This window comes from Cylas formicarius, unplaced genomic scaffold, assembly GCF_029955315.1.
Source record: "Cylas formicarius isolate icCylForm1 unplaced genomic scaffold, icCylForm1.1 PGA_scaffold_8__14_contigs__length_24414737, whole genome shotgun sequence".
Lineage (NCBI taxonomy): Eukaryota > Metazoa > Arthropoda > Insecta > Coleoptera > Brentidae > Cylas > Cylas formicarius.
In genome coordinates this window covers 16,578,085-16,605,872 of record NW_026844361.1, presented here as the reverse complement: position 1 = coordinate 16,605,872, position 27,788 = coordinate 16,578,085, and the positions used below count along the sequence as shown (strand labels likewise).

Sequence of the window (27,788 nt, the reverse complement as noted above, 5' to 3'; positions counted from 1 at the left end):
TCAATAGAAGTTAATAATGAAGAAAGACCGCAGTGTGTGCTTTGTTTAAAAATATTGTCATCCGAAAGTATGCTTCCAAGTAAGTTAAAGCGACATCTTGAGACAATTCATCCAACTATGGTTGAAAAATCGCGTGATTTTTTTCACCGAAAATTACAAAATTTAAATAAAACAAAAAACGTATTCACTCAGCAAGCCTCAGTACCTAACAACGCACTGTTAGCATCATTCAAGGTAGCATACAGGGTGGCAAAATGCAAAAAACCTCATACTATTGCAGAAGAGCTTATTCTACCGGCTGCTCTCGACATGGTAAACATTATGGTTGGAGAATCGGCAGGAAAATTAATTTCCAAGGTACCCTTATCTAACAACACGATCGGTCGAAGAATCCATGACATAGCTGAGGATCTCAATTACCAATTAATAGAAAAAATCAAAAACAATTATTTTGGTTTGCAACTTGATGAGGCTACTGACAGTAATAATGATGCGCATCTTATTTGCTACGTACGCTTTCTGACTGACAATATTATTGTCGAAGATCTGTTATTCTGCAAAACCATTACCGAAAGTGCGAAGGCCCAAGACTTATTTGAAATTATTGACAATTTTTTTGTAGAAAATGGTTTGAATTGGGAAAAGTGTATTGGTATTTGTACTGATGGCGCTCGATCCATGTCTGGCAGGTATGGAGGAGTACAAGCGCTTATTCGTAAAAAAGCACCGAATGCTTTGTGGACCCATTGCATCATCCATAGAGAAGCTCTTGCATCAAAATCTATGAGCTCCGAACTTAACCAAGTACTGGAATCTGTAATTAACGTAGTAAACTACATAAAAACTAGGCCTCTTAAGGCCAGACTTTTTAAAAAACTATGCTTGGATATGGGGGCTGAGCATACGGCCCTGCTGTATTATTGCAATTCACGGTGGCTATCACGTGGAAATGTTTTATTTCGTGTGTTCGAATTACACGAAGAAATTCGAACTTTTTTACAGCAAGAACGTCATGAAAGCGCCAAATATTTTACTGAACCAGACTTTTTGTTAAAACTAGCATATTTGTGCGATATATTTGAGAAACTAAATAATTTGAATCTGTCTTTGCAAGGTAATAACACGCACATTCTGAAACTATCGGAGAGAATTGCGGCATTTAAAAAGAAACTACAGTTGTGGATAAATAAAATGAATGAAGGCGGCGGTCAAGATTGCTTCCCGCAGCTGTATAAATATGCGGCATCTAATGAATTGGTTGTCTCACCAGACCTGATTGCCCTCTTCACGGAACACCTATTGAAGCTCAGCGAATGGTTTTCGGCGTACTTTAAAGATGATGATGTTGAAAAATTTGCATGGATCAAAGATCCTTTCCACGCACAAGCTCCACCAGGGTTCACATCACAAGATGAAGAGAGTCTCATTGAGCTCTCTTGCGACAGCAGTCTTAAAACTAGATTCATCACTTCCGACTTGTTGGAGTTTTGGTTATCAATTCAAAATGAATATCCAAATTTAGCTTCAAAAGCTTTAAGAATTTTCATTCCGTTTGCAACGTCATATTTATGCGAGTCTGGTTTTTCAGCTGTAGCTGTAATTAAGAACAAATATCGCTCGAGAATCAATGTGGAGAAAGAAATGAGAGTAGCAGTGTCAAGTCTTATTCCCCGCTTTGAAAAACTGTGTGCATATCACCAAGCTCACCCATCACATTGATTTGACTGACAATCGTACATATTTTATTTTTGTTTTTCATAAGACTTAAGAAATACACAAGTTATTTCCAGTTTTAATTATTTTATAATATTAAAAAGTCTGTTTGATTGTAAGTGTTTTAATTTATAATCCTATCTAACCTAACTACTATCATAAACAATTATTATAGGTGCCTATTTCTTCTTTTTTAAAGAGCAGGGCGCCGTGATAAAGTACTAAATTTGTAACTGCGCCGCGGGATAAAAAAGATTGGGAACCCCTGGTATATAGCATCAAATTATCTTAGTTGTTTTTGTTAGAGTTATTCCAAAGAGAATAAAAATTAGTTCAGGAATTCAACATTATGTTAATATAATCTTCTTGGTACAATTCATATGCGACTGAGTGTGTATAAATAGCTTGCCTGGGGCCTTTTTCGAAGTATTGGGGCAATTACGCACCGCACTTTCTTTTCACTTATTTTAAATTATTACACTTATACCCAACCCCTAAAGTTGTTGTTGAGACATGGGATTGACATCACCGCGAGGCCACGCCCCTTTTTCACGCTGCTCAAATTCTTTGAAATTGCTATTTTATATATCGCTATAGAATGTGTTCTAGTTTGGATTTCCAAAATTTAAAAAAATGCCCATATGCCCGTGTCCTTTCTGTTTATTATGCATATATAGAAGGGCGGGTGAAAAAAAACGTTTTTTTTTATCTGACACAAAAACTAGTTGCTAGTTAGCTCTAGCAAGTACTTACCACGTATGAACTTTTAATATTATAGTTTCGCATTTTCGCAGATCATTAAGCCAATTTTATTGATAATTTCTCACAGTTTGATGATATTGTTCCACTCGATATAAAAAAGAATGCAGTCGAAGCTGTAAAAACTCAAGATGGTCTAAATTCTATTGTTAAAAAATATGGGATCGATCAAAAGAACATCAATTCGATTGTTCAAAAGAATTTTTGAGTGACTTTGGTTTTCAAAATCATTGAAATTGTTCAAAATCTTTGACCTATCATATGATTTCCTTGATGTTGACATTGCATCCTGGGCTTCAGGTGAGGGTTATAATGAAAGTAAACAAATGAAAGTTGTAAATGACGCAGCAGAGCGGGGAGTAGCGTTGGTCTCTAAATATAAATGTTTGATGAAAAACGAACATTTTCAATAATTGCTGCGGGTTGTCAAAGAACATCGAGGATGATTTCCTGACTGTAATAAAAGTCGATTTGTATAACTAAATTTTAAAAATGTATATTTTTCTATTAATAATTTATTAAGGTATAAAATTTCATATGGTGGAACAGAATTCTTTTTCTATTAATGCATTTATTGATATTACTTGAATAAAGAACTTTTGTTTAATCTGAAATAGATAATAAATAATCTCAAAATTTAGTAAAATGATTCGAGTAATCGATATACCACAAGAGACCTTTTTTTGTAGAGCATTAAATTTCCTATAAGAATAATTGAAAACATTTCGCCATAATTATTTTTCAGTCAACAAGAAAATGCAGAACAGAAAGTTATTTTTCTTTAAATTCTTTAATCTTTGACTTAGAATATCTTTGAAATGGTTCGATTTGTCAAAAAAGTATAAGAGACCATTTTTCTAGAGCGTTCAATTTCCTATAAAATTGGCTTAATGATCTATTGGTGATAAGTTATGATTATTTATATATGAGACTAAATCAAAAATGCCAAACTGTAATGAAGATAATCTTCACGTTAATATTAATAGCTCAAACTTTCTAGAGGTAACTAGTTTTTGTGTGTCGAATCCCAAAAAAAAAACCGTTTTTTTTACCCGCCCTAGTATGTGATCACCTAAACTAATAAAATTGTCTCGTGCGCAGCGCGTGGATGAAAACGGCAACGCGCTCCATCAGAAATCGAAACGGAAGAAGCCGGCGAACAAGAACGTCGTCGTCGTGTCATCGGAAATGGTATGTAAGACGTTATAATACAATAATAATAATAATAATAATAATAATAATAATAATAATAATAATAATAATAATAATAATAATAATATGCTTTATTTGCTTTTCCGCACTACATAATGTTCAGCATCGTCCCATAGTAAATAATAAATAAAAAATAAAAATAGATAAGGTTTACATTTAAAATTTATGACAAACACAGATATAATATTAAAATTTTTAAACGACCCTCGCCGATCCAGCAACATTGTGTCCGGTGAGATCTTCGGGATGATTTCTCTTTGCTTTGTTTTATATGTTTGAATTGACCTGTCTCTTTTGGGAGGGCTGGTGGGGGGGAGTAAATTAAACAGTTTTGTAGCTACAAATATATAGCTAAGGGTAAGGGATAAACGATGTTGAGGCAACAGTAAATTTCCACCATGCCGTGTATCATAGATATTCCTATCGTTAACAGTTAGATAGTCCGACCTTCTCGACCTAATAAAAATTAGGCACTGATAGACAAACAGTTCCCTATAGCTATCCCAGGGTTAGGTAGGTTAGGTAGGGTTAGCATCCAAGTTTATGTGTCCCCCAAAAGAAAAAATCCAATAAAGTTAAGTCGGGGCTGTTGGTTGGGCAATCCATAGTTCCTCCATTCCCTATCCAACCCCTGGGATATTCCATGTTAACAAAATATTTAACTTGGACTAGATTGTGAGGAGATGCATCGTCTTGCGGCCATATAATCAGCGCTGATATATTTAGGGGACATGTTCTATATATTGTTCTATTTGGTGCTCTAAGAGTTGCAAATAATGATCTCCAGTTAACTTTTAATCTATAAATACCGGACCCAAAATATGCCCATCTGTGATACCACCCCATATATTAATTGACTGGTACCCTTGGGTTTTTATTTCGTGTATTTATCTGGGATTATTTGAAGATCAATATCGCCTATTTTGTCTATTACAAACCTTTCTTGTAGTGAACAAACTTTCATCAGTAAATTAAATGTTTTTGAAAAAATTATTCTTCTCGTTATATCTATTTAAAAAATCCAAACAAATCCATCCTCCTTTGACATTGGAGTGGATTAATACCCGAGAAATACCTCTCCTCATATACTCTAGTAATTGAGGAAACTGGATGTGCTTTATAGAACCTTGCCTTATTTTCTTCATTTAAAACATTGTCATTCAGACATACCTTTTTAGCATTTAATATGTTAGCGTTTTCTGCCAGCCCGGAAATATCTGTTTTGAAGGAGCTCGGCGCTCTGGATAAAGTCTAATATACTGACGACGAGCTACGGTTGCACTTTTATTATTCGGAAAGTATACTTGAAGCTTATCACTTCTTTAATGGATGCCAAATTCGCGAAAAACCATTTCAACAATAATTCAACCATCAACGTTGTTTACTCATATGTCAAACATAAACATATTTTTCTACTCCCGTCTGTAAAATACCTAATTACACACCGATCTAGCGTGCGGGAAGGGTTGCTTTACCACGTCAGTTTCGTTTCGCACGGATCCGAGCCACTTCGGACATTTCCGAGATTTTACCGCGAGGGTTTGGGAGCAATCGGATATTTTCGGAGATATTTCCCACTCGAATTTTGACGTTTGTCAATTCTGACGGCCATGCCAGTGAATGTATTCGTATTGTTTTGCGAAAATGTATCCAAAAACTAACGGCCGTAGAAAAAGTATAGTATGCAACACGTGTAAACTTTTTAAGTCACTCGCTACGCTTGTGTCAAATAAACAAACTCGTGAGTCAAATGCCGTTTACCGCACTTGTTGCATAATATACTATAATAGTACTTTATTTATTTGTCAGTTTGCCGATTTTTCAATAGTGTTTTGTTTTATACGTCACTTGGAAAAAAAACTTGGCTACTAACCCTACATTTTGTTTTTTGTTTACCTTGACGCACGGTACATATCTCGGTTTTATTGAGATTTAGGCTTAGATCAGGAAATCAGTCACGTGTAGTGTTATGTCTAAATTTTGTTTAATTAAGGCACAGTCAGTGTAGCTATCTAACTAACTATCTAGACTGTTTTCATATTTGGAAAGGAGGCTGGAAGTTCGTTTAAATATAAAATAAATAATAACGGCCCTGTGGGACACCCGCTATGACTGGTGAGGCTGATGATAGTTCGCGAACTCTGCCCACCGTATCGAATTCTCCACCCCCTAGTACTACCTGATTTGTCACCAGATCGAGGGTCACAAAAAAGAGATCATAAACGACGTGCAGCAACTGGTCCACTACATAGAGGGCACCGACAACCAACAGGTGGCGCCAGGCAGCGGCAAAACCCGCACGGTCCAGTCGTCCAAGTCGAAGCAGTTGCACAAGCAGCACGCGTCTGAAGACGGCGGCGTCGTCCGACCCGGCAAGAAGCGCAAGAGCAAGGAGGGCTCGGGCGTCGTATCGGGCGTGTCCACTTCGCGGCCCGAACTGAAGAAGAGCAACTCCATGGGCGAGATATCCGGCCTGAAACTGGATGCGGAATTCGCGAGTTTCGGTTCCGGTTCCGGCGCGAGTAGCGAAAGGGGCGGCAGCAGCGGCGTGGACAAGGAGGAGGAAGACGACGAGAAAGTGGTATTGAGGATAAACAAGCCGTCGGTGGTCGCCGGTCAGAGGAGGTCGTGGGGCAACGTCGAGGTGAGTAATCGTGTCAATGATCGATAACGGGAAATTTCACCGAGTTTCAGATTTTTTTAAAATTAATAGACTGTACGGCCTAGTTAATGTTAATGTTAATATTAAAATTTGATTATGGTGACGGAATAAATTTAGAAATAATACGCCAGATACAAGTATTAAGTTAAAATTTGCAGTATTTGTAAATCAACTATTCCAATGTCCCAAGAGACTAGGGGTACGTCTAAAGAATTAATTGATAATATTTTTAGCATTTTTGAGGGTAATGCGGAAACTCACTAATGGAATCATATCTTTCTGACCTGAAAAGGTTGGTTTTATAAAACACACTGTAATAAAGATTCAAATATATATTGCTTTATGCAGTTGTTTATTAATGATTATGAAATATTGTGGGGCACTGTACTAAATGCAAGTGAAAAGTTTGATCTTTTTATACAGGAATTTAATAGTAATATAGACAAAGCTTTTCCTCTAGAGTTAAAGAAATATTCAAAATATAAAAAAGCCACTAGAACAACTCCTTCGTTAACTAACAAGATTGTTCAAGAGGGTAATTTTTTACAACATTTACAACATTTTTTTAAAATTATAAACGTCTTAAAAACAACAAACTTAATAGTGCGCATTTCAACGTGAAGGTAATTAAGGATCTAAGATAGTGAGGATTGTGGAGAATTGCCGCCTTATCTATCATCCATCATGGTTGGACGCGTCTCGCGCAATGCGGTCTCCAACGCAAAATACCGTAGCGATTAGGCTGACACTGTACATACAAGATCGGTAGAAATGGTACTGTAGGAGGCTGCTCGAACAGTAGACAGTAGTGACGCCACCTTTTGGTCAGACCGGAAACTTTTCGTCCCATCCTTTTACAAAGATGAACATACTTGTCGCCTTCTGGTTTTTTAGTGTTGATTATGACATTCTGGAACTGATAAATTAACTGTGAATAAAATCAAGTGAAAAATTCCGGAGTAAAAAATTTAATAATATTGTAATTTAAATATTAATGAGAACTTAGTCAAAATACAGTACAGAATACAAGGAAGCTAATTACTCAAACACGTACTCTAAGCAGTTATAAGCTCTGCGCATGTTGCAAAAAACAGGCAACAATCTCACGAATTATAAAATAACTGTATAACACATAAACAAAATTGACGATTGATATATAAAGCATTTGTCCTGGGAGTAGGGAGATGAAATATAGGCCCTGCCTGGCTTGAATTCTGGGGACATAAAATTTTGCTTTTGCTTAAAAGCCACTCGAAAGTTCTTCCCAACCTCCAGAGCTTATTTCTCAAAACTGCCCAACAGTACCTGATGGTCAAATCCTCTGTGGGGATATATATTACCTTCCTTAAATATTGAGAATTTAAGGAATTGTCTCTGGATCTATCAATATGACATTAATATATATTCCAACATTGTAAAGTCACGATAATAAAATATAATGATCTATTTGATCAAATGCTTTTTGAAAATCCATATATACCACATCCATCTGACCTAAATCATCAATTGATTAACATAAATATTGAGTCAACATTGCCAGATTGCTTGTGCACGACTTATTTAAAACAAAACAACACTAATATTATTCTTGAGACGAGAATAATTACAGTCACAGTACAGTAATTTGGAAAATTTTAGAAAAATTGCAAAGAATTGATATGGGTCGATAATTTTCAGTTACACTCGCGTCAGCTTTTTTAAAAACAGGAATAACTACACGATTTGATAACAAAGAAGTTAGGGATGCCATCAATACCCGCTGTTGGTTTATCTTTCACTGGCGTTAACCTGCCTTTCGGTGACTCCAACAATACCAATCTGATCATGCGCTGAACACGTGTATAATTCTTATCAAAGAGAATATAGACCAAACTGAAATATCTACCCAACGCATCTACTATAGCTTGAGGTTCCTTAAAAGGTTCGTCGTCATAAGACATCTGGGATTCTGGAGCTATTTTTCTTTGATTGACTTGACTGAATACTTGACTAAAAAATTTTGTAACCATGAAACAGTCTATTAACTTTAAGTGGAACCCATGATTGAAATAAAGTATTAAAAGTATTATAAAACCAATTCAAGGACTCATCCATGTCAGAAACACCACAAACATGTGACCAATCTAGTCTCGACAACTTTTCATGCATTAGAGGAAAGTTTGCCCTTCTAAAGTTAAATTCTTTAGTGGAGTCACGACACAAACCAAAATAGTGATACAGGCGTAACAATGGGACACTTGTATCTTTCAACAGATCAAAGAATGCTCTAAAATACTAGTTCCAACAAACGATTCATGTTATTGCACACATTATTATATTGTTAAAACTTGTAATATGAAGGAAACGTCACCGTTTAAGGTTTTTAACAATATTGTTTACAGATACCGTCGTTCCAATCTTTGTACAACGCGTCGTCGATGGAGAACCTAGAGACGTCGACCGAGAACTGGGTGGTGACGCGGACGAAGAAGAAGAGCAAGAAGCGACGGAACAGCGTGAGTAGCGCGGGAGGCCGGCTACGTCCCGGCGGTCTCGGTCGTTCAGACATCGCGTCCACGTCGCCGAACAGTATCGAGGATCAGCGCACGCGCAGAACGTTGTCGCCTGACTTGGCCGGCGTCATTGTCATGAGCGGCGCGGGCGCGAAGATGACCAGGTCGATGCCGCACAGCGAGAAGAGCAACGACTCGTCGTCGGACGTCGATTCGGTGCACTCGTTGCCGTTGGACGGGCCGATTTCCTACGCGGATATCGGTGAGCGTTCGACGTAGCGATGGGGAGGGGCAACAGGCACTAAATTTTTTAAAACAGCATGCTACCAATTGAAAAAGTGAAAAAATGGCATAAGTTAATGCAATAACATGTTTAATTTAAGTAACATAAATACATTTAACATTTTCGGGAATGAAACAGTTTACAATCCTCATTACAATTCATTTTCAAAATGTCCGCCACATTTTCTTATGCTGTCGAACACGAAAAAAATTGACTGACGTATTTCTAACGATTTCGCAACCGTTTATTATTTTTTGAACTAGACCTTTGATATCTGTTATAGGTGTTTCATATACACTAGAGACTTTAAATGTCCCCAAAAAAGGAAGTCCATCGGATTAAGGTCTGGTGAGCGAGGCGGACACGCTAGAGGTCCGCCCCGACCTATCCATTGATGTTCAAAGGTCTGATTTAAATATTTAAATACCTTCGTACAGCAAATGCAAAACGGGGTAGAGCGCCGTATTAACCACATGTTTCGTCTCCACAGTAAGGGTACTTCTTCCAGCAAAGGTGGTAGTTTCTCTTGGAGAAATTGCAGATACACTTTCCAATTAAGCGATCCATTAAAGAAATGAGGTCGTCCTATACGATTATCTCCTGTAATCCCTGCTCAAACATTTAAAGAAAACCGGCGCCGATGGTTTCCTTCTATTTTAGCATGTGGGCTTTCATGATGCATATTTCGAAAATTTACAATGTCATCACGTCCACATTCTGAAGCGTTCTTTCTTCTCTTGCAGGTGTTCTTTTATACCTTGGTCTCCGTTTATTCATATTATCAGGTTTGAATGATCCTCTTTCACCAAGTTTTCTGTGTATGTTGATGAATGTCTTAGCAGATGAAACGTTTCTGCCTTTACATATACATATAAAACATATCGCGATATTATTCAGTATTTGAATATTCCTGATGGGGCCATCACAGTAGCAGTTGGGTAATAAGCTTTTTTAATAAAAACTAATTTTTAACGGATTGTGATGACTTTTTCAAATTTCATTAAGTCCTGTTAGGTAAAATTCGAGCCGAGAATGGAAAATCGATTTGTGGCACTTATCGACTTAAAACAAGAGTAACAATTTTTGAGAATTTGTGATTTTGCTTAAGGCAATCTGTTCTAGTGTGCAATATCAGTCTAAATAAGTAAAATACAGGGAAAATAAAAAAAATGTTCTAGGTCAAGTCATTTGTTTATTCGAAGCGTTGTTCGTTTGACATTTACATCTCAAGACTCATTTCGGGTTGAATCTTCAGGGGTGTCCGCAAAATGCAACAAAACATTAAGTTGCTCTTCATCATTCAAAATATGACATCTGTTTTTTTCTCTCTTCAAGGTCCCATATATTCTTTTTTTCTGGGCCCCTTAATGGAAATTTTATTATATAATCTCTAATAGCCAGGATCCGGTTTTTATTGCTTTATATGTAACTTTCCAACAGAATAATAATAATGTGTGACCAAAATATTTGAATTATGACAGTAATCAACAACAATACACGCGTCCAGGGAGGCAGTGTTTTGTTTAAGCGTCGTCATAGCCACCTTATACTAACTGAACTTATATGGCAAGAGCATATTATTTGTGATAGACATATGTTTAAAAGGAAATATTTCACAAAGTAAAAATATCAGGCATATACATAAAAGATTATAAAAATAGGGAATTTTCTGGAAGTTTTTTTGCATTTTTTTTAAATTTCGTTATTTTTAGCGTACCCTGTATTGATATGCATCGAAATTTCTTATGAAATCCGTTATTCGATGTCGATTTAAAAATGTCAAAGACTTGGGTATAGGACATTTTACACAAAATATAACTAGAATTCAAAAATGAAGTAATATACCAGGTGTCCCATTTAAAATAAGAAAGTTGATATTCGCCCTCGAAAAATGAAACACCCTGTACAACATAAAAATAAATTGAATGTTTGTAATACCCCAATTAACTTTTGGCCCCATCCCATATAGTTTCTGAGATAAAGTAGAATCCCAAGATAAACGGCCCATCCTATACACTGTGGTTCATTTTTGGTGACGACTGAGGGGTATGTCCGTTAATTTTCGCACAACATTTGGTACTTTTTTTGTGAAACTGTTGTACTCGCGATCTCTCCGCGTCCCTCCTAAGCGGCTGCTTTTGATTTTCCAGCTAAAAACAGCGAAAAGAAAAAACCGAGTCCCGAGAAAGCGACCGAGCCCGCCGTTCCGAAGGAGAAATCCCCGCAGCCGCCTAGAGCGGACGCGGTCGAACCCGGCAGCAGTGCTAAGGACTTTTCGACCCCAATCGCCGCCGCCCCCATCAACAAAAACACCCCTCCCGACGTGCACAACATCAAAAGCTTCCCCGCTATCACGGGCAGCGGCGGAAAATCGTCGACGTTCGTGCAGAACACCACCGTAGTCCAGACGACGACAACCAGCGACAAGGCCGTTCAGTCGACGATCGGATATGACGAACCGGTCAGAGAAAAGACGCCGATATCCGGCGCGAGGGCGTCTGGTCCACGTCACACAAGTGTCGTCCCTATGATCGCCGCCTCCAAAACACCGGTCAGACCAAACGCGGGGACGGCCGGCTCCAACGCCTCCGGCAAGACCAGAGTCGCTAAAGGCGGCGCGACGCTCCAGCACCAGCAGAGCCTGCAGGAGGGGCAGATCTTCTACGCCACCGGCGACATCCAGACGGATTTGTCGGTGAGTTGCTTTGGTTTTTTTTTTCGTTCGCGCGCTCTCCCGCTTGGTTTGCTTGTTTTTTTTTTTTCCTCCTTCTTGCCTCTGAATAGGGAACTTTCCATTATTTTTTTGCTCCGAGTAATTATTAAAGTTAGATAACGACTTGTCTATTAGTAATGTACGTACCCTTTGACGTCACGGTCAGGTGGGTTCGGCTTGTTCGCTCCGCCGACTCCGAGTCACTCCATGTACACTCTATTCGTTCGGGTACTGTGTACTGCGAATTTTGATAGCAAGTATGCGCAATAGTGTGAAACCGTCGAATTTGCCCGTTTGTTCTATGGTGCCTATTGCTTGTTGCTACGGTAACAACATAAAGTATGGTCTGTCTCGATCTTCATCGCGTTGGCTTTAGGACCCTCCCCAATAAAACTTTAACGATGTTATTAACAATATGAACAAAATATTGATTCTCACTTGAGTGACAGGCGGGAATGGGCCAAGTATATTTCTTTCTTTCTGATAGGTATTTCTTGAATGTCGACCATTTATGGCAGTGTTGAACAATCGTTTTTACTGCATGTTTCAAAAAAGTTATTTTACGAATATATAACATTTGTTGCTTGATGAAAAAGAGATTTACGAATATATAACATTTGTTGCTTGATGAAAAAGAGATTGTGAAAAATGTGTATGAAACTAGAGGAACTATTAAATAAGAAGCTTTAAAAGAAACCTGTCTACTGACAAAAACGCCAATATCGTCGTTAAAGGAAGGGATGTTGTTAATAGTGGAGAATTGAAAAAAAGGAATAAAAGTAGTGATTTTCAAATTCACAGTATGACAATAGTGAAAATATATTGTCATTATCAAAACGAAACGAGAAGAAGATGAAGCCAATATAAATATAAACCTTGCCACACTCCAACAATTCGTAAAATTGGATTTAAGTACCGCAAAATAGATAAAAGTAATGGAATCACACAGATTAATTGGAGATTTTGAGAAATTAAAAGATATAGATTAGACGACAGATCCATAATGTACCTTGGTGGAACTTGGTTCGATACACACGGCATTGTATCCACAGAATGGGTTGATTTCACTCAAAACTGTCAAAGGAAGTGCCGAACCCTTTGAAAATTGGTTTCAAACAATTTTTTAAAAAATATTCTCAATAACAGCTGCCACGGCGGCCTCATTAAGTTTAAAAACTGAAATCCAGGAAAGTTTGTTAGAAAATGATATTTATATTGAATTCGGTTACAAAAAAGCGCACGTTTTGGAAGTCCTAAATTCATATGCAATTAAAAAAACAGTTTGTATGCGATAAAATGGTTGAACAGGCTGGGCATACTGTTTTGCGTCTTCCTCTTACGTCCTTCCTCCTATTGAAAAATGTAATTAATAGCATACCAGTTGAGCGCTGGGAAAATTCATTACAACGCATTATAATAATTGAGGACTCTTACATTTCACACACAGCGACCTATTATAATTAATTATAACTAATCTTAATGACGACTCAGTGAAACAGAATTATACTTAGATATTTAGAATAAAAATGTAATTATCTATACATATTCCTAACTATGAATTTAGTGTATATATTTAATTTTATGATTTTTTCTTAGTGTAATTTAATAAGATTATATCCAGCTAAATAAACAAAAAAAATATTACCAAAACCTTTTGGGAGTCCGTCCCTAATGTTCTGTCCCTTAATACCTACCGGACCCAAGTTTTATTGCCATTCGAGATGGAGATCGAGACAGACTATACCAAATATTTTGCTAGGCGGTTTTGGTATCGTTTAACAATTTTTTTCAGTATCTTATATTGGATACTAGGATTAAAAAACTTTAAAGGCACTCAATGCGAAATATATGTTATATTTAGATATATATCAATCATATCCGTGTTTTTCAAACTGTTTATTATTAAAAAGGAGCACCTAACTTCTGCATCGTTCAAATATATTTTTTCAATTAAACTATACAGATGCAAAAATATTAAATTATTTTTCATTACTAGTAAAAATGGACGATAAAAATAAACGCACAAAAATTTAGTTGTGTTTGGGAAGTCAAAAAACAATAAGAAACCCAAACATCTGTTTGGCATTTATGTTTGACATTCTGCTTCAAAAGTCCAAGGGCGTTCCGGTATACCATTTACACTCTACTAAATCCAAACTCAAAAAACTACTCCTACTCCGCTTCAGCACTGTTTTTATTAACCGAACCCACCTCATCAAAGATAACGATTACGTCATAATGATGACACCAGCATATGCCATAAGAATACGCTTGGTGTCATTGCTAACAGTTTCCCTTTGAATAATTTAAATCGGGCCCTATTTTAAATCCCTTATAGTTGCCATTTTGGGACAAAAAAAAATGTTCTTTTTACTAATATATAGGGTGCCCCAAACTCGATGCCCCGATTGATATGGAGAATGGATACAAAATTTTAAAAATTAGGTTGCGGCCACGGGATGTTATCTCTATTTGAGACATTGCAGTGTTACCGCACCTACTCAAACCACACTTTTTATTGCAATTTAAATTTAAATTTAAATTTTTAATTTATATATATATTTTTAATTTAAATAAATTTTTGGCTATTTTAGCCGTTTTTGATAAAAACCTAAAATTTTGTTTGCCGCTTATCAATAGGTATCATATCATGACGTGAAATTTAACCTGTCGCACATAGTAGATGTCGATGCCAGTTTTGTTTTTAATTGAACTCCGTTTTCGATTTCTGCTTGAAATTTAACGCATTATAAAAATAATAGTGATAATACTAATCTTTATTCATAATATAAAATTTCGCAATTTTACCTAAAATAGTTCGAAGATCTTTTGGCAAAATTTTCTAAAAATTCTAAAAAATATATTTTCTGTAAACTAGGTCATCATCGACATATGGACAAATTCCCTAAAAAAATGGTGTCTGGTTCAAGTATATGTGGCGCTGCAATATCCGAAATATTTAAAAAATGAAGATCATACTGCTAGGGCCGCAGGCCAATTTTTAAATGCTTATCTTTTTTCTTTTTCTATATAATTCTAATAGGCTATTTCGTTTGAACGTTGTATAGACATTAAATATTTACCATCTAGAATAAATTTTCCCCTTACAAGTTCCCTATTATTAGGTAGTCGCTTTGTTTTTTTTTCTCCTGTTTGCCGCGTGTTAGTTATTGTTGTGCGTTTCCCGTAGGGAAGGCCTGCATAGTGTGGACCAAATAAACTTTAAGCCCTGTCGCCTTCTAGTGATTTTTTTATACAAAGTTAGGTTTGTCAAGCACTGGTTAGTCTTTTGACAACTCACAATTTCTCATAAACACAAACAATAATAACGAAAACATTTTAAAAATTGGTGGCAGTTGGCGAAAAAAAAAAGAAGAGATGGAAGTGTTAGTAGATGAAGATGTCTCGTGCTTAAATGCAGAGAGTTCTATTTCTGTTTATTAATTTTTAATTTGCATATTAGCTGCAAAATTTAATGCGTCAATTCATTAAAAGTTTAGTGGTTCCAAGCTATATTCTAGAACCGTAGAGGTCGCCTCGGTATGAGATAGTCTCGTAACTGCGCAAGACGGCAAGTAGCAAAAAAAAAGAATCTTCTTGCCTAGTAAGAGTTGTAGACAAATAGAAAGTAGATAGTTCTTATTTTGTCGGTTAACAGCAACCCCGGGATGTGTGCGGTCTTGTAGGACGCATTATTTAGCCTCGCAAAGATTATTAAAATTACAACATTAAAATCAATAAAAGTAGTCAAAGAAATATGTGTTTAGATTATTAGATTGAAGTTCTAAATGGAATGCAATTTTTTCGTAAAGATCAAAAATATGTAGCTAAGCCACTTCACACCAGGGAAAATTCATCTTCTAGAAAATGATAATTTGAAAAGGGGCGGGACTGATGAAAATGCATTTCATATAATTTTAGCATTTCGTTTTTTTATATTCACGTCATATATGAAAGTATCAACAAAAAGAAGTACTTTTGTTTTCACATTTGCTACTTTAAATACCAAAAGAGGTATTGACTTACCAATTAACCAATCAGCGAGTCTTTGGTACTTACTAATATTTTTTGTTGCTTTTTTTGTATATGTATGTCTCTCTTCTGGTTCTTTTCACTGACGAAATTTGTTTTTGTTTTCTCAGTCTCTGTAATTACAAATAGTTCGATGTTTAAAAGCACACTTCGATTACTTTCTGTCAGTGCATAATTTTCCATAATTTTAGTTCATTCGAGTCCGCCCCAAATAATAAGTCATAAATTTTTCCGCTATCATCCCTACATAATCGATTGTCTTGATAGTGACTGAGAATGGTGATGGTTAGCCAACAGTCTGTTGCAGTCAATCAACCGTTCAATTAATAAAATAGTTTCTTCAGTTTTCTCCATCTTTAAGGCGCCAAAGTAGAAATATTTGCTTAAGAGACTTGTTTCCAATTTTACTAAGAAAATATTTGTGAATTACATCTTCCGGTCTCTCGTGCTCATTTCTTCGAAGATTTTTTCTCTCTCCACGTTAGTGATATCGGACCTCAAGATTCTCTGATATAGGGAGGCAAACAGCTCATTATGGAGTTCTCCAAATACCGGGGCATTTGTGTGATTTACAATTTTCCACAGACAATGGGCACGTAAACACAAGTATCCAACAAGGAATCTTAAAATTAAAACTGGTATATGAAATTAAAACTGGTATATGAATATGTTATCTCTATTCACTTCTGCAATGGTAAATTATGCAACAAGTGTAGTAAACGAGTGACTTACACAGTTTACCAAACGTGTTGCACACTATACTTTTTCCGTGCGGTCTCCAATAACATTCGTTTACTCCCAAACCCATGCGGTAATATCCTGGAAATGACCGAACTGTTTAAGTCACTCGTTTAATAAATACTCGATCATTTCTATTTCTTGATGACCTTTACATAATCTTGTCAATTCGTTTGACGTGTCCATCGAGACTATATAATCGTTGTAATTCCATTTCTGGAATGTCCAGGACTTTCGGATTAATTCTCACATTAATCGTATTGTCGATTTCAAAAATGCTTTTTTCTCCACGCAAATTTTTTACTCAATATATCATGATCTCCTGAACCATTTTTCTCTCGGTGCAAAGGAGATCAGTGAGGTTATGTGGTGAGCGCAAACGCGGGTAAGACCGAAACGATACCAAAAGTTTTCGTTTCGAACTTTAAAATTGATGTAAAGTAGGTTGACTGTATATCTTGGTGTACTATTAAAGTGTAAAAAAAAATTTACTCCTGTACTATTAGAAACAAAGATTCGACGAAATAACACTTACACCGTTTGTTATGAATTTAAAAATGACACAAACGACGAAAAAAATTGCGATCACTATAGGTAGCCGATCGTCTGACATCGCTACGGTAGCGCTATGTTCTTGTGAATGCGACCGATAGTAAGTCAATAAAAAAAACAAATAATTTTCAGACGAACTATGTAGTAAATTATTTTATATTTAAGTTTAATCGAATCAAATGAGATGTTTGTTAATCGCCAATTTTTTATTTTTAAACGCGTAGAGGTCGTAACGATATACCGTTTGTACGACATAATCCGGTATTTAACTTTGGTAAATTTTTATGAAGGTTTAATCGCAATTCAATGATATTCCAGATCCGTACTTCGGTACTTGGTGCACAGAAATGCTGAAAGCTGACGGATTTTTGTTTCTTCGGTGAGATTAATCGAATATTATTAGCCCATGCAGTGAAAAATCCATTCTTACTTTAAAATGCTGTAGGAGTAAATTTAGCTATAAATTAATATTAGAATATTTATAAAAAAAAAAGTTCCCCCATATTAATAATTAATTCTAGCACTAGTCGACTTCTGTAAACATTTTCTTTTCGATGACATTTTTTCCAACCAGAAGCAGATATTTTTCCTACTTTACTTCTAATTAAATCTATTGCCCCAGAACTAAATTTCTGCTTGGTGTTGTTTCTTCTTAAGCTGGGTTTCAGCTGTCACCATATCAGTTCTATAGGATTAAAATTGCAGTTATATGATGGAAGACTTTGAATCCCCGCTCCATGGCCAATTTGTTCACGTTATACTTGTTATCAAACTTTTCTTAGTCGATGACGAATTCGGTATTGTTTCCACTTGCGCAGAATGGTAGTTGGCGTTGTCCATCACGACAACACTGGTGGGGTATTTTAAACCAATTTTTCAGAAAACCATTTTCCAAAGATGTCTGCTGTCATGTTTTCGTAGTATCTTTGACATATTTTGCAGAAAGCAACCAACCAGCTTCAGAGCCCGCATGTACTATGATTATTCGTTTGAACCGCGAAACTGGCACATCCAACGAAGATTTCCTGTCGTTACCCTCAGTTCATCCTTTCTTGACGGTATCGTGGCTATCAAACCAGGTCTCATCTGAATATCTGATGTGGACGTTTTTTGCACGAATTTCTTAGATTTCTCTCAAATATCTTGGTCCTCCACTCCGAAATTCTTCTTGATTCCATCAAATTGATGGTTTTGTAATAAAAACAGTCAGTGCTCGAAACACTACGCAACTCTTCGTGTAGTTTTAATTGTTAAAACAATGTTCATCTGATACGCATCATATATCAATTGTCTCACTATTCCGGAATGAGACTTTTCGGGACTCCACACGATCTTTCCGCGTTTTTCTTTCTTGGACACCATCCGCAACTATGGCATACGGTGTTTTAGTGATCTTGGGCGTTAATTTTATGCCCCGGATGTTTTGACAGCAACCGGCAATGACTTTGACGGATGTTCATCAACCATTATTACGTCATCGACCACAATATCAACTTCTTTGTCGCTGAACATCGTGATGTTAGTATTTGGTTAGAAATAAATTGGTACACTGAGTCTAGAAACACAGTTGAATAACAGTAAGTTGTTAATTACTAATTTCAAACACAAGACGGAATAGAGATAACTCCAAAGCTTCGACGGTCTAGAAAATACCGTTTCATCAAACTGACAGCATACTCCGATTTCACCAACCCCCCCAAAACAACCAATAGCGAACTGGGAAAACATCCATTAGAAAGCAATTATCTATATGAGGAAGAGTGATTATGTTAAACCCTTAAGTTAGAAGTCGGTTTAAGCTTTCTAATGTATTTTAATATAGGAGATCAACCTATCTAATGGACAAATTCAACTCAAGTAGGAACTGTTTTCGGAAGATTTATAAAAAGCACGCTAATATGAATTAATATAACAGTTTAATCGAAGAAAAATTCCCTACTATTAAAATACAACAGTTCGCACGGCACAGTTCTTGTCGGCTAGCGTCTTAAATACGGCCCTGGCTAGTGGCACACGGGCCGAAAAGAATGGTCCCTTTCGCTTTACAACAGACGGTTGGGCAAAGAATACCTGAAAATTGATATGTAACGCAAATTGCCAAAGTGTCCGCGATACACTTGAAATTTTTCGAAAATCGTTAAAACGGTAGGCGATCGACCGCCCGACGACCTCATCATAAACGTCGACTATTTTTAAACCATTACCGGTCGAAAATCAAGGTGCTAAATTAAAAATACGAAACGTTATCTCTAAAAAAAAAACCATTATAGCGCGCGTTAGTCATCGGGCCCGGCGGCCATTGTCAATAGGAAACTAGCGTTCATCTATTTGGCAACTTATCAGCCACTCGGCTTGTTATCGGCTACGTTATTTCGCTCGTCCGCGGGACGATGGTGTTTTGTTTTAATTTGTTGTCGATATCGGGCGACGCCCTAGAAGACACGTCGGTGTTTCCGCGTGCCGCTGTGGACGTCCGTTAACGCGCGCGCCTGGTCGGACACTTCGGGACAATATGTCCGGTGATGCGGACATGCGGAATGAGGTAAGAGTAGGACGAGGGAGGAGGTGGGAGTTTTGTTGTTCCAGCTGCGCGTTTCAATGTCGCTTTCCACGTAACGCTTATCGCGAAGCCTTATCTTGCTTAACAAATCCGCAGTACAGTCACAGAATTCACAATATTTTTATGTTTTTAATCCGACTAAGTTGTTCGGATTCATCGAAAATAACAAAGTAACTAACTGTTCCACTTATACACACTACTAATAATTTATATAAAAACTTTATATGTCCATCGACTGTTTTATATTTGCGCATTCCAAAAAGTGCTATCGTAATGAATTGTTTTTTTATTTCACATAAATTACATAACAAAATATCAAAAACATACCGAATTTGCTGACAAAAATTCGCACGCATTTAAATCTTTTACTTTAAATGGAGCATTAATAAGAAGTAACATCACCTTTCGCGGCAATAACAGCTTTTTTGCGTTTTGTCATAGAATCTACGAAAATCTTGCAATATTCGGGGGTGAAAGTGTTCCAAATTTCGGTGATTTTTACCTTTAATGCTGGATGGAACTGTACGCTGAGGATTGTTACGCAAAGTCTTTTTCATCCGATGCCATAAAGTTTCAATATGGTTCAAGTCGGGGCTACTTGATGGCCACGATAAAACTTTCATATTATAGTCCCCAAACCACTTTTTTGTTGATTTCGCAGTATAGCAGGACGCACCGTCTTGTTGAAATATAAAATTTTCCTTTCCATTGATGGAATCAAACTTCTTGATAAAATTTGTTGGTCTTTTTCTGCATTTACAGTACCATCAATGAACTCGCAGTTGCCAACCCCTTTACCACTCATACACCTCCATATCATAACATCCTGGGGAAATTTTACCGTGCGCTTTAGACAACCTTTGGGAAAGGCTTCTGATTTTGTACGAATAACCCTTTTTCGAAAATCGCCTACACACACATCAAATTTTGATACGTCGCTGAAGATACCGTTACTCCACGTTTCCGTGGAGTATCCAGGATATTTTAGATTTTGCCCAATCCAAACGTTTTTTCTTCTAAATAGACGTTAATAATGGTTTTTCCTTTGCCTTTAACAAAAGTAGATCATAGAATATTAACAATTTTTATATTGAAACAGGAAAAATTGTAAACTTACCTTATAAAAACTCAGACATTTAAGTTTGCCTCGTGATTCCATTGGGCTTGAATTTGTCGTAAGACGCTTCGTCTGCTAGTTTTACAAGTCTTGAAGAGAATACGACGATCTCTTTCAGTGATTTTACGGGGCCGGCCTGAACTTTTACCACGAACGCTAACACTAGCTGTCTCTCCATATTTTTTTATAATATCCCTGACTGTTGAATTTGCAATACTCAAGTCATTTGAAATTTTTTACATTGATTTACCTCTGCAGTACTGAGATATGATAATTTCTCGCACTTTTTTGTTTGTTGCAACAACACGCGTCATTTTCTTATCAACTATTATACAAACATGAAAGATACAACCCAAACTGACATCTCATTTATCTAAGCACACTACATTTTACCGTCAATGTAATTTGAGTAAATTGATTATTCAATCGACAAAGCAAAAAAAAAATAGATATAAAAATGTCTTTTTTATCATATTTTACATCTTCCGAACATTTAGTTGTTAGGGCTCGTAGTTCAATAACCAACTCCGCCAGGAATCGTTCTCGATAAATATTTTCTTCTTTCATTACTCGTTTTTCACAGTTAGACCAGTTTTGTACTGGTATTTTAGTTACCTCTTACCCAATTACGATTATGGTACTATCACTAAATTTTGGTGCAGTATTATTTCTTCTTATATGCACTTTCAACTCTGACCAAATCACCTCAATCGGGTTAAATATACAATTATACGGGGTAATCTCAAGATTTCATGTCCGTCTTGTTATGCTATCAAAAATTCAAATACCTCCGTAATATATACGAACGTATAGCAATTTAGATTAAACTCTTGAGAACGATACGTATCACCTGATGTTTAAATAAATAGTTCTACTAAGCATCAATGCTTAATCAAATTTATGTGTCAAATATAAATTTCAAGTTTCTACAAATATTCGTTTCGGTTCATCTCAGGCAAGACCCACTTAATGCAGAATAAACATCCGTTGGGCTGGGTTTTACCACGGTCCTGTGAAGGTCTTCAGTTAAGGTACTGTAAAATACTTAAAAAGTCAAAGCAATAAATGCACTATATTTTTGGTTGTACAATAACCATTTGTGCTCGTACATCAGCAAGTGCGAGATTGAATAACAAACAAACCAACCGGTCATTCGTTGTCGGAACTCCGACTCCATCTATCATTCGAACCCCCCGCGCTATACCTTATTCCAGTTCTTTTCGCAGATCATCCAGGCGAACGAGTCGGCGAAGGACTCGCTACAGTTCAACGCGCAGCGTTTGCCCCCGGATGTGCCCGACGTCCAGACGATCGAAAAGATGCAGTTCATGAAGTGCATGTCGCCGCCCGCTGTCGCCACGCCCCCGTACCAGCAACAGCCGTCTCCCCAACTGCGACAGCAGTCTGTCCAGTCTCAGGTACCGTCCTGTTTTGGCGAGAATTGCCCGGGCAGTTTGAAAATCGCACGTTTCAGACGTTCGGACAACAGCAACAGCCGTCGGGGCAACCGAAGCACCACCATCAGGCGTTTCATAAAACGTCCGGTAATCAACAGCAGAAAGCCGCCACCCAGCAACAGAGCGCCCAGGCGCCTCCCGCTGCCGCCTGCCCCAAGGCCGGCAATCCGCATTACAGCGGCCACCAATCGTCGAGTCCGTTCGTAAAAGCGGCGACCCACAGTTTTCAACCTGCGCAGCAGAGCGCGCAGGCGCGGCCCAGGCCCCCAAGACAACCGTCGATCTCCGCCAAAACCAGTGATTTTCCATTCTGTGATAGTAGCGAGGAGAGAACAGGCTGTATGGTTAACGGGTAGGTGCATGCGCACTACTTGGTTTTACCCATATAAGATAATATAGTGGTCCTACTAGGATAAAAATTGACGCGCCGCAGGTGGTTATTATATTTTCATAGAGAAGGTGTGGATCTTTTGCGCATGCATCCCCGCCCAACTGACTGAGTAGCTACATTGCCGTAATTTTTCTGGAAAAATGTAAGAACGCAACATCAATCTCTGAAATCCGGACATAAATAATTACTATTGCCCTGTGCCATTGTTGTTTTCGTTTTTAGCGTCAATGTCCCCGTACGGCACTCACAAACTTGTATAATTTGTGCTTTCAATACTTTGTTCTTTTACGAAATTACACCAAATGTGGGAAATATGAAGACCTAATAGGATCTTAAAGAAACAAACTGTAAAATAGACAAATATTTACATGTGAATTTACTAAACAGAATTCCCTACATTTTTAAGTACACTTAAATAGCCACGAAGGATGTTCGTGTGTTTTAGCGTACAAGAATGGCAGGAAATTAAGTTGAATCTTTACTAGAACAGGCATAAGAAATAAGGGGCATTTCAATTACGGTCTATAGTAGGTACTTCTTGAACATTTTTTCACTTAGATGTTTCATGTGCGATACCTAACGTCAATGGAGGTTAGACCTACGAGTTTATGAAAACTAACGTTTTGCGCCGATTTACAAAAAAATAACTTATTTTAAAAAAATTCATGTAGAAATTGCACCCTATCAACGGGGCTTGAAAATTCCAAATTAATTGTAGAATTATACTGACGCCGACAACTGCAATTCCGCACTGCTTTTTGCCTGAAAATTTGATAGGATTTGCCGTATCCAAACGCCGATGATCTGTCAGCGGCCATGTTGTTTGTTGAAATTCGCAAGGTCTTATGGATCCTACGTTAGAATTAGTCATTAGAGCTGGCTGGTATTGGTTAAAAACGAAATTTTAAATCTGGCGCATGCGCATGTTGAACGGGCCTTCTAAGAAAAAATTACATAGTTGCTTCATGAGTTTCCGCACTGTCGGCATAGGCATGTCTAGTTGCTATATGGTTTTACCCATATAGTTGTTAGATATTATAGTGACCTACGGTAAAAAATTCCACACATGGAGCGGAAAAATACGCACATAGCCGGCTTCCGCAGTTTCTCTTCTGCCTAAGAAATAAATGCCAGTACATTAATGTACAGATAAAGAGAGTGCAAGTGACTATTCGTTCCGTACATTGGCGATTATCCTGGCTATAGTGAAGTTTTTGACGGCGGCTCTGAATAATAAAATAATGTTTTGGAAATCCATGTTTCCAACCATGATGTGCTAGGTCTCTCGGGTCTATCTTGCCGTAGATTTTTCCCCGAAGAATATCTTTAAGGAGATGTTATTTGTGTTTCGTTTCGCATTAGCTCGGACATGTTTTTTTTTTATAGTTGCCTCTGTCCATGTCTCTAACTCTAGTCCGTGGAAAATGGTCGAGAAAGCGTAACATTGAAGGATTCGGTGACTTGTGCTTGCATTACTCATTAATTATCATTACCAAATTTAATTTGGACACCCTTTGAATTAAATTCTCTGTGATACACAGTTGGCAATTTTGGATGTCCTATTTACTTATTATGGCAAACTTAATTTTGTTATATTATACAATGGCTTCAGTTTTTTAAACAAATTATCCATTGGTACTTTTTATAATTGTATATTTGAAAGGTCCAACTTACTCCAATTACTAGATTTGCGATGAAGGAATGAGGGCTTGCTTTGAACTTCCTATCCTATCGGCATATGCCTCTTATATCTCTGGTAGCTATATGGTTTTACCACATCTTGCACTTTTTTAACAGGTGGAACGTTTCTTGTGTAAAGTTCATTTAGTAGTTCAGTTGGAATCAATTTTATTGTGTTAAAGATTTAAGTATAACGTTTTTAATTTTTGTAGAAATTAATTTGGCCCATTGCAATTGTAATGTAGTTATTGATGTTTCAGAATGCAGGAATCCACAACACAAAGATTGCTTCAGTAATAAACCTCAAAGAATAACAAATAATTAGTATTGAAATCGGTTTTATTAATAAAAAATATAAAATATAAAAATTGAAGTACCATTTCTATAAGCAATTATGTTTTATTTTTTATGGTTATCATATTCTATGGGAATTCCCGTCAACACTATTTATACACAACAACGCATTTGGTATAATTAAATTTACTTTTTGAAATTGGAATTAACCAAAACTTAATTAGAAAGTAGTTAGTTTCAATACTGTGTTTTGGATGTTAAACTTCAAATCAACAGTAGGTAAAGATCTTAACTAAAATTTGCTATTTATCATTAAAGAAAAATATAGCCCCAATTTTTTTCATTTTAATGATATGAGGAATAAAGAATCTATTTCTCGAATTTGTACTAATAGACATTCTAATACGAATTGTTTTTTTTTCCATTACATAAAATGTAAAAATAAGCATTGCGAGCTATTTCGATATATCTCGTCTTCTTTTTCGTGTCCGTAACATCTTATTCGGTAAAAAGTATTTTTCTTCTCCCGTGTGTAAAATACCTAATTACCCACCGATCTAGTGCGTCATTTTACCACGTCAGTTTCGTTTCCCACGGATCCGAGCCACTTCGGACATTTCCGCGATTTTACCGCACGGATTTGGGAGCAATCAGATGTTTTCGGAGATATTTTCCACGCTTTGAATTTTGACGTTTGTCAATTCTGACGGCCATGTCAGTGAATGTATTTGTGTTGTTTTGCGAAAATGTACCCAATAACTAACGGTCGTAGAAAAAGTATAGTATGCAACAAGTTCGGTAAACTTTTTAAGTAACTCGTTTATTAAACACTTGTTCCGCTGCGCCAATAAACTCGTGAGTCAAATGCCGTTTACCGCACTTGTTGCATAATATACTAATTCCTTATCGTTTATTTTTATTATTTATTTTATTTATTACTTATTTAACTTTATATATTATTTTATAAAGTTTGCGCTTTCTATTGTAAATTATATATGGTACTTTGCTACATTATTTATTTATTTTTGGAGCAGTGTCGCCGATGAAACGGTGTACATGTCGCCGGAGCCTCCGCCCCTCTGCGCGTCTCCCCCTCCCGTCATAATCCTGAGCGGGACCGCGAAAGAGGTGCCCGGCCTCGAGTTTGGGTTCGACATCAACGAGCAGCTGCTGCAGGAGGACACCGGCGTGGAGGAAGACTGCGACGATCGAGGAGGGGGAGGCAGAGGCAGTGTCGGAGAGGATTTCACCGCGAGATATATGGCGCCGCCCGAGCAGACGTCTCTGACACCCCAGAGTTTGGAGAAAATCGTCAACTTTATAAGTTCTAGTAAGTTTGCGAGTGTTGCGCCGCTATCAAACAAGATTAGATCAAATACAAAGGAAAGGCAGCAGACGATTAATTCGTAAAATGCGTTGAACAGACAGGCAACGTGAACATTTAGGGTTGCTCGAAAAGTTGAAATCGGGATGATCATAGTTGGTTATTCCGGACCACAATTTTGGATAATTGTTTAATTAGTCTTTACCACCAAAACACTCCTGAATTTGCAAAATGACCGACTGCAAACAACCAAATTTCGGTGTTCAAATTCGAAAAAGTATGGTGCTGCCATCTATTAGATAAAACATGATATATATACCTAAAGATGTATCATTACTATGTATTTTTTTCTTTTTAAATTAAACGCAATATGTCTTGATACTTTCTTGACGGTATTTCGCTGAGAGATGAATAATGAATTTTCAAAAATCTCAACACAGTTGTCTTTGACAAACATTTAAGTAATAACGAAATAATATTTATATAGTCGGTAAAAAAAGTAATGAATTTTTTCTCACACGCCTTTCGTTTTTCCTTTTAGTTTCTACGAATCCAGTCAAATCGTGGACTTCATAAGACGTAGATTTGTCCGTTCGCGAGAAGTTTCCATTATAAGTTCAATCACAAAGCTCACAGAAATCGACAAACCACAAAACAAAAACGAAAAATAAAATCAAAAATTTTACACAATTCAAATTACATAAATCTGATTGCCTAGGTATTTACATTGCCACACATTTAAGTTTCTCGTACATTTTGGGTCCTGGTGATACCTTGAAAATCTTATCACAAAATTTATTGAGTGTATCTTGGAGATTTGTTTATGAAGTTTATGAGCGCTTTGCAAACTAGTGGTAAGGCTCCGAGTGCTTGTCGCTTATAGCGGTCACTATCTAAAACCCCGTTCAAAATAGGTATCTTCATGATTATTTGCCTTTAGCTGTGAGAACAAACCTATTATGAGCGGAAGCAGTGACGTAGTGAAAATATGAGAGTAAAGTGAGAAATATAATTGAAACAAAAATTATTAAAATTAGGAAACGTCCAATGAATTCAAATGTATAAGTTAAACGATACTTTTTTGATATGGTTGTGTTATGTACGACGAGGTGTGTTCAAAAAGTAAGGCGACTTTTAAGTTTTATCGAAATTTATTTATTAAAATTAATGTTATCCCCTTCAACGTAATCTCCTTCCCCCCAGACGTAATACACTCGTGCCAACGTTTTTTCCACACCTCAATCGTGCCAAAACTCCTTCCTTTCGTGGGTTTCTTGAGTTTTGGGAACAGGAAAAAGTCTTAGCATATGCCGTTGTCTACATTTCAAGTGTTTTCCAAATTTCATGCAAATTCTTGGTTCCATCTTTTTTGACAGCACAAAATCGTAAACTGCTCGAAATCAACAGCGAAAACTAATTATTTGTCCCATATGGGGTTTTCATTATATATACGCATTTCTAAGTTAGATTTCGGTGCAATAAGAGGCGAAAAAACAGATTCTGACAGGGATCTTATCGAAATTGGCAAATATTTGACTCAGAAAGGGGGTTTTACGTCGATATCTAATGGTTTATAAAGGTTTGCGTTACTATTAGTGCCCGAAGACGCCGATTTTGACTAGTATTTGAAAGATATTGACATGATTATGTAACTGTTTGGATCAAAAAATGATAGTTAAGCTGATATCTGCAGTTTTGACGCGATTTTAGGTACTGTAGGTTTCGGAAAAGGCGATTTTTACTGGAATCTGTTTGAAATAAGGAAGAAAAACCTACTATCAATCCAAGAAAGTGGATTTTTAAGCAGTC

The 27,788-nt window shown here is 36.8% G+C and overlaps 1 protein-coding gene across 5 annotated transcripts in view; it reads left to right on the top strand.

Moving 5' to 3' along the window:
• The window catches only part of LOC132705957 (uncharacterized), a 50,002-nt gene that overhangs the window by 18,010 nt on the left and 4,204 nt on the right, over positions 1 to 27,788 (top strand). For 4 of the 5 annotated variants that reach the window (XM_060676948.1, XM_060676946.1, XM_060676945.1 and 1 more), the window contains 7 exons: positions 3,574 to 3,663; positions 5,879 to 6,328; positions 8,728 to 9,100; positions 11,272 to 11,816; positions 22,048 to 22,251; positions 22,308 to 22,642; positions 25,690 to 25,985. In XM_060676948.1, coding sequence (XP_060532931.1) covers positions 3,574 to 3,663; positions 5,879 to 6,328; positions 8,728 to 9,100; positions 11,272 to 11,816; positions 22,048 to 22,251; positions 22,308 to 22,642; positions 25,690 to 25,985 — 2,293 coding nt within the window. The remainder of the gene's footprint in view (positions 1 to 3,573; positions 3,664 to 5,878; positions 6,329 to 8,727; positions 9,101 to 11,271; positions 11,817 to 22,047; positions 22,252 to 22,307; positions 22,643 to 25,689; positions 25,986 to 27,788) is intronic. The other variant, XM_060676949.1, reaches the window with a different exon arrangement.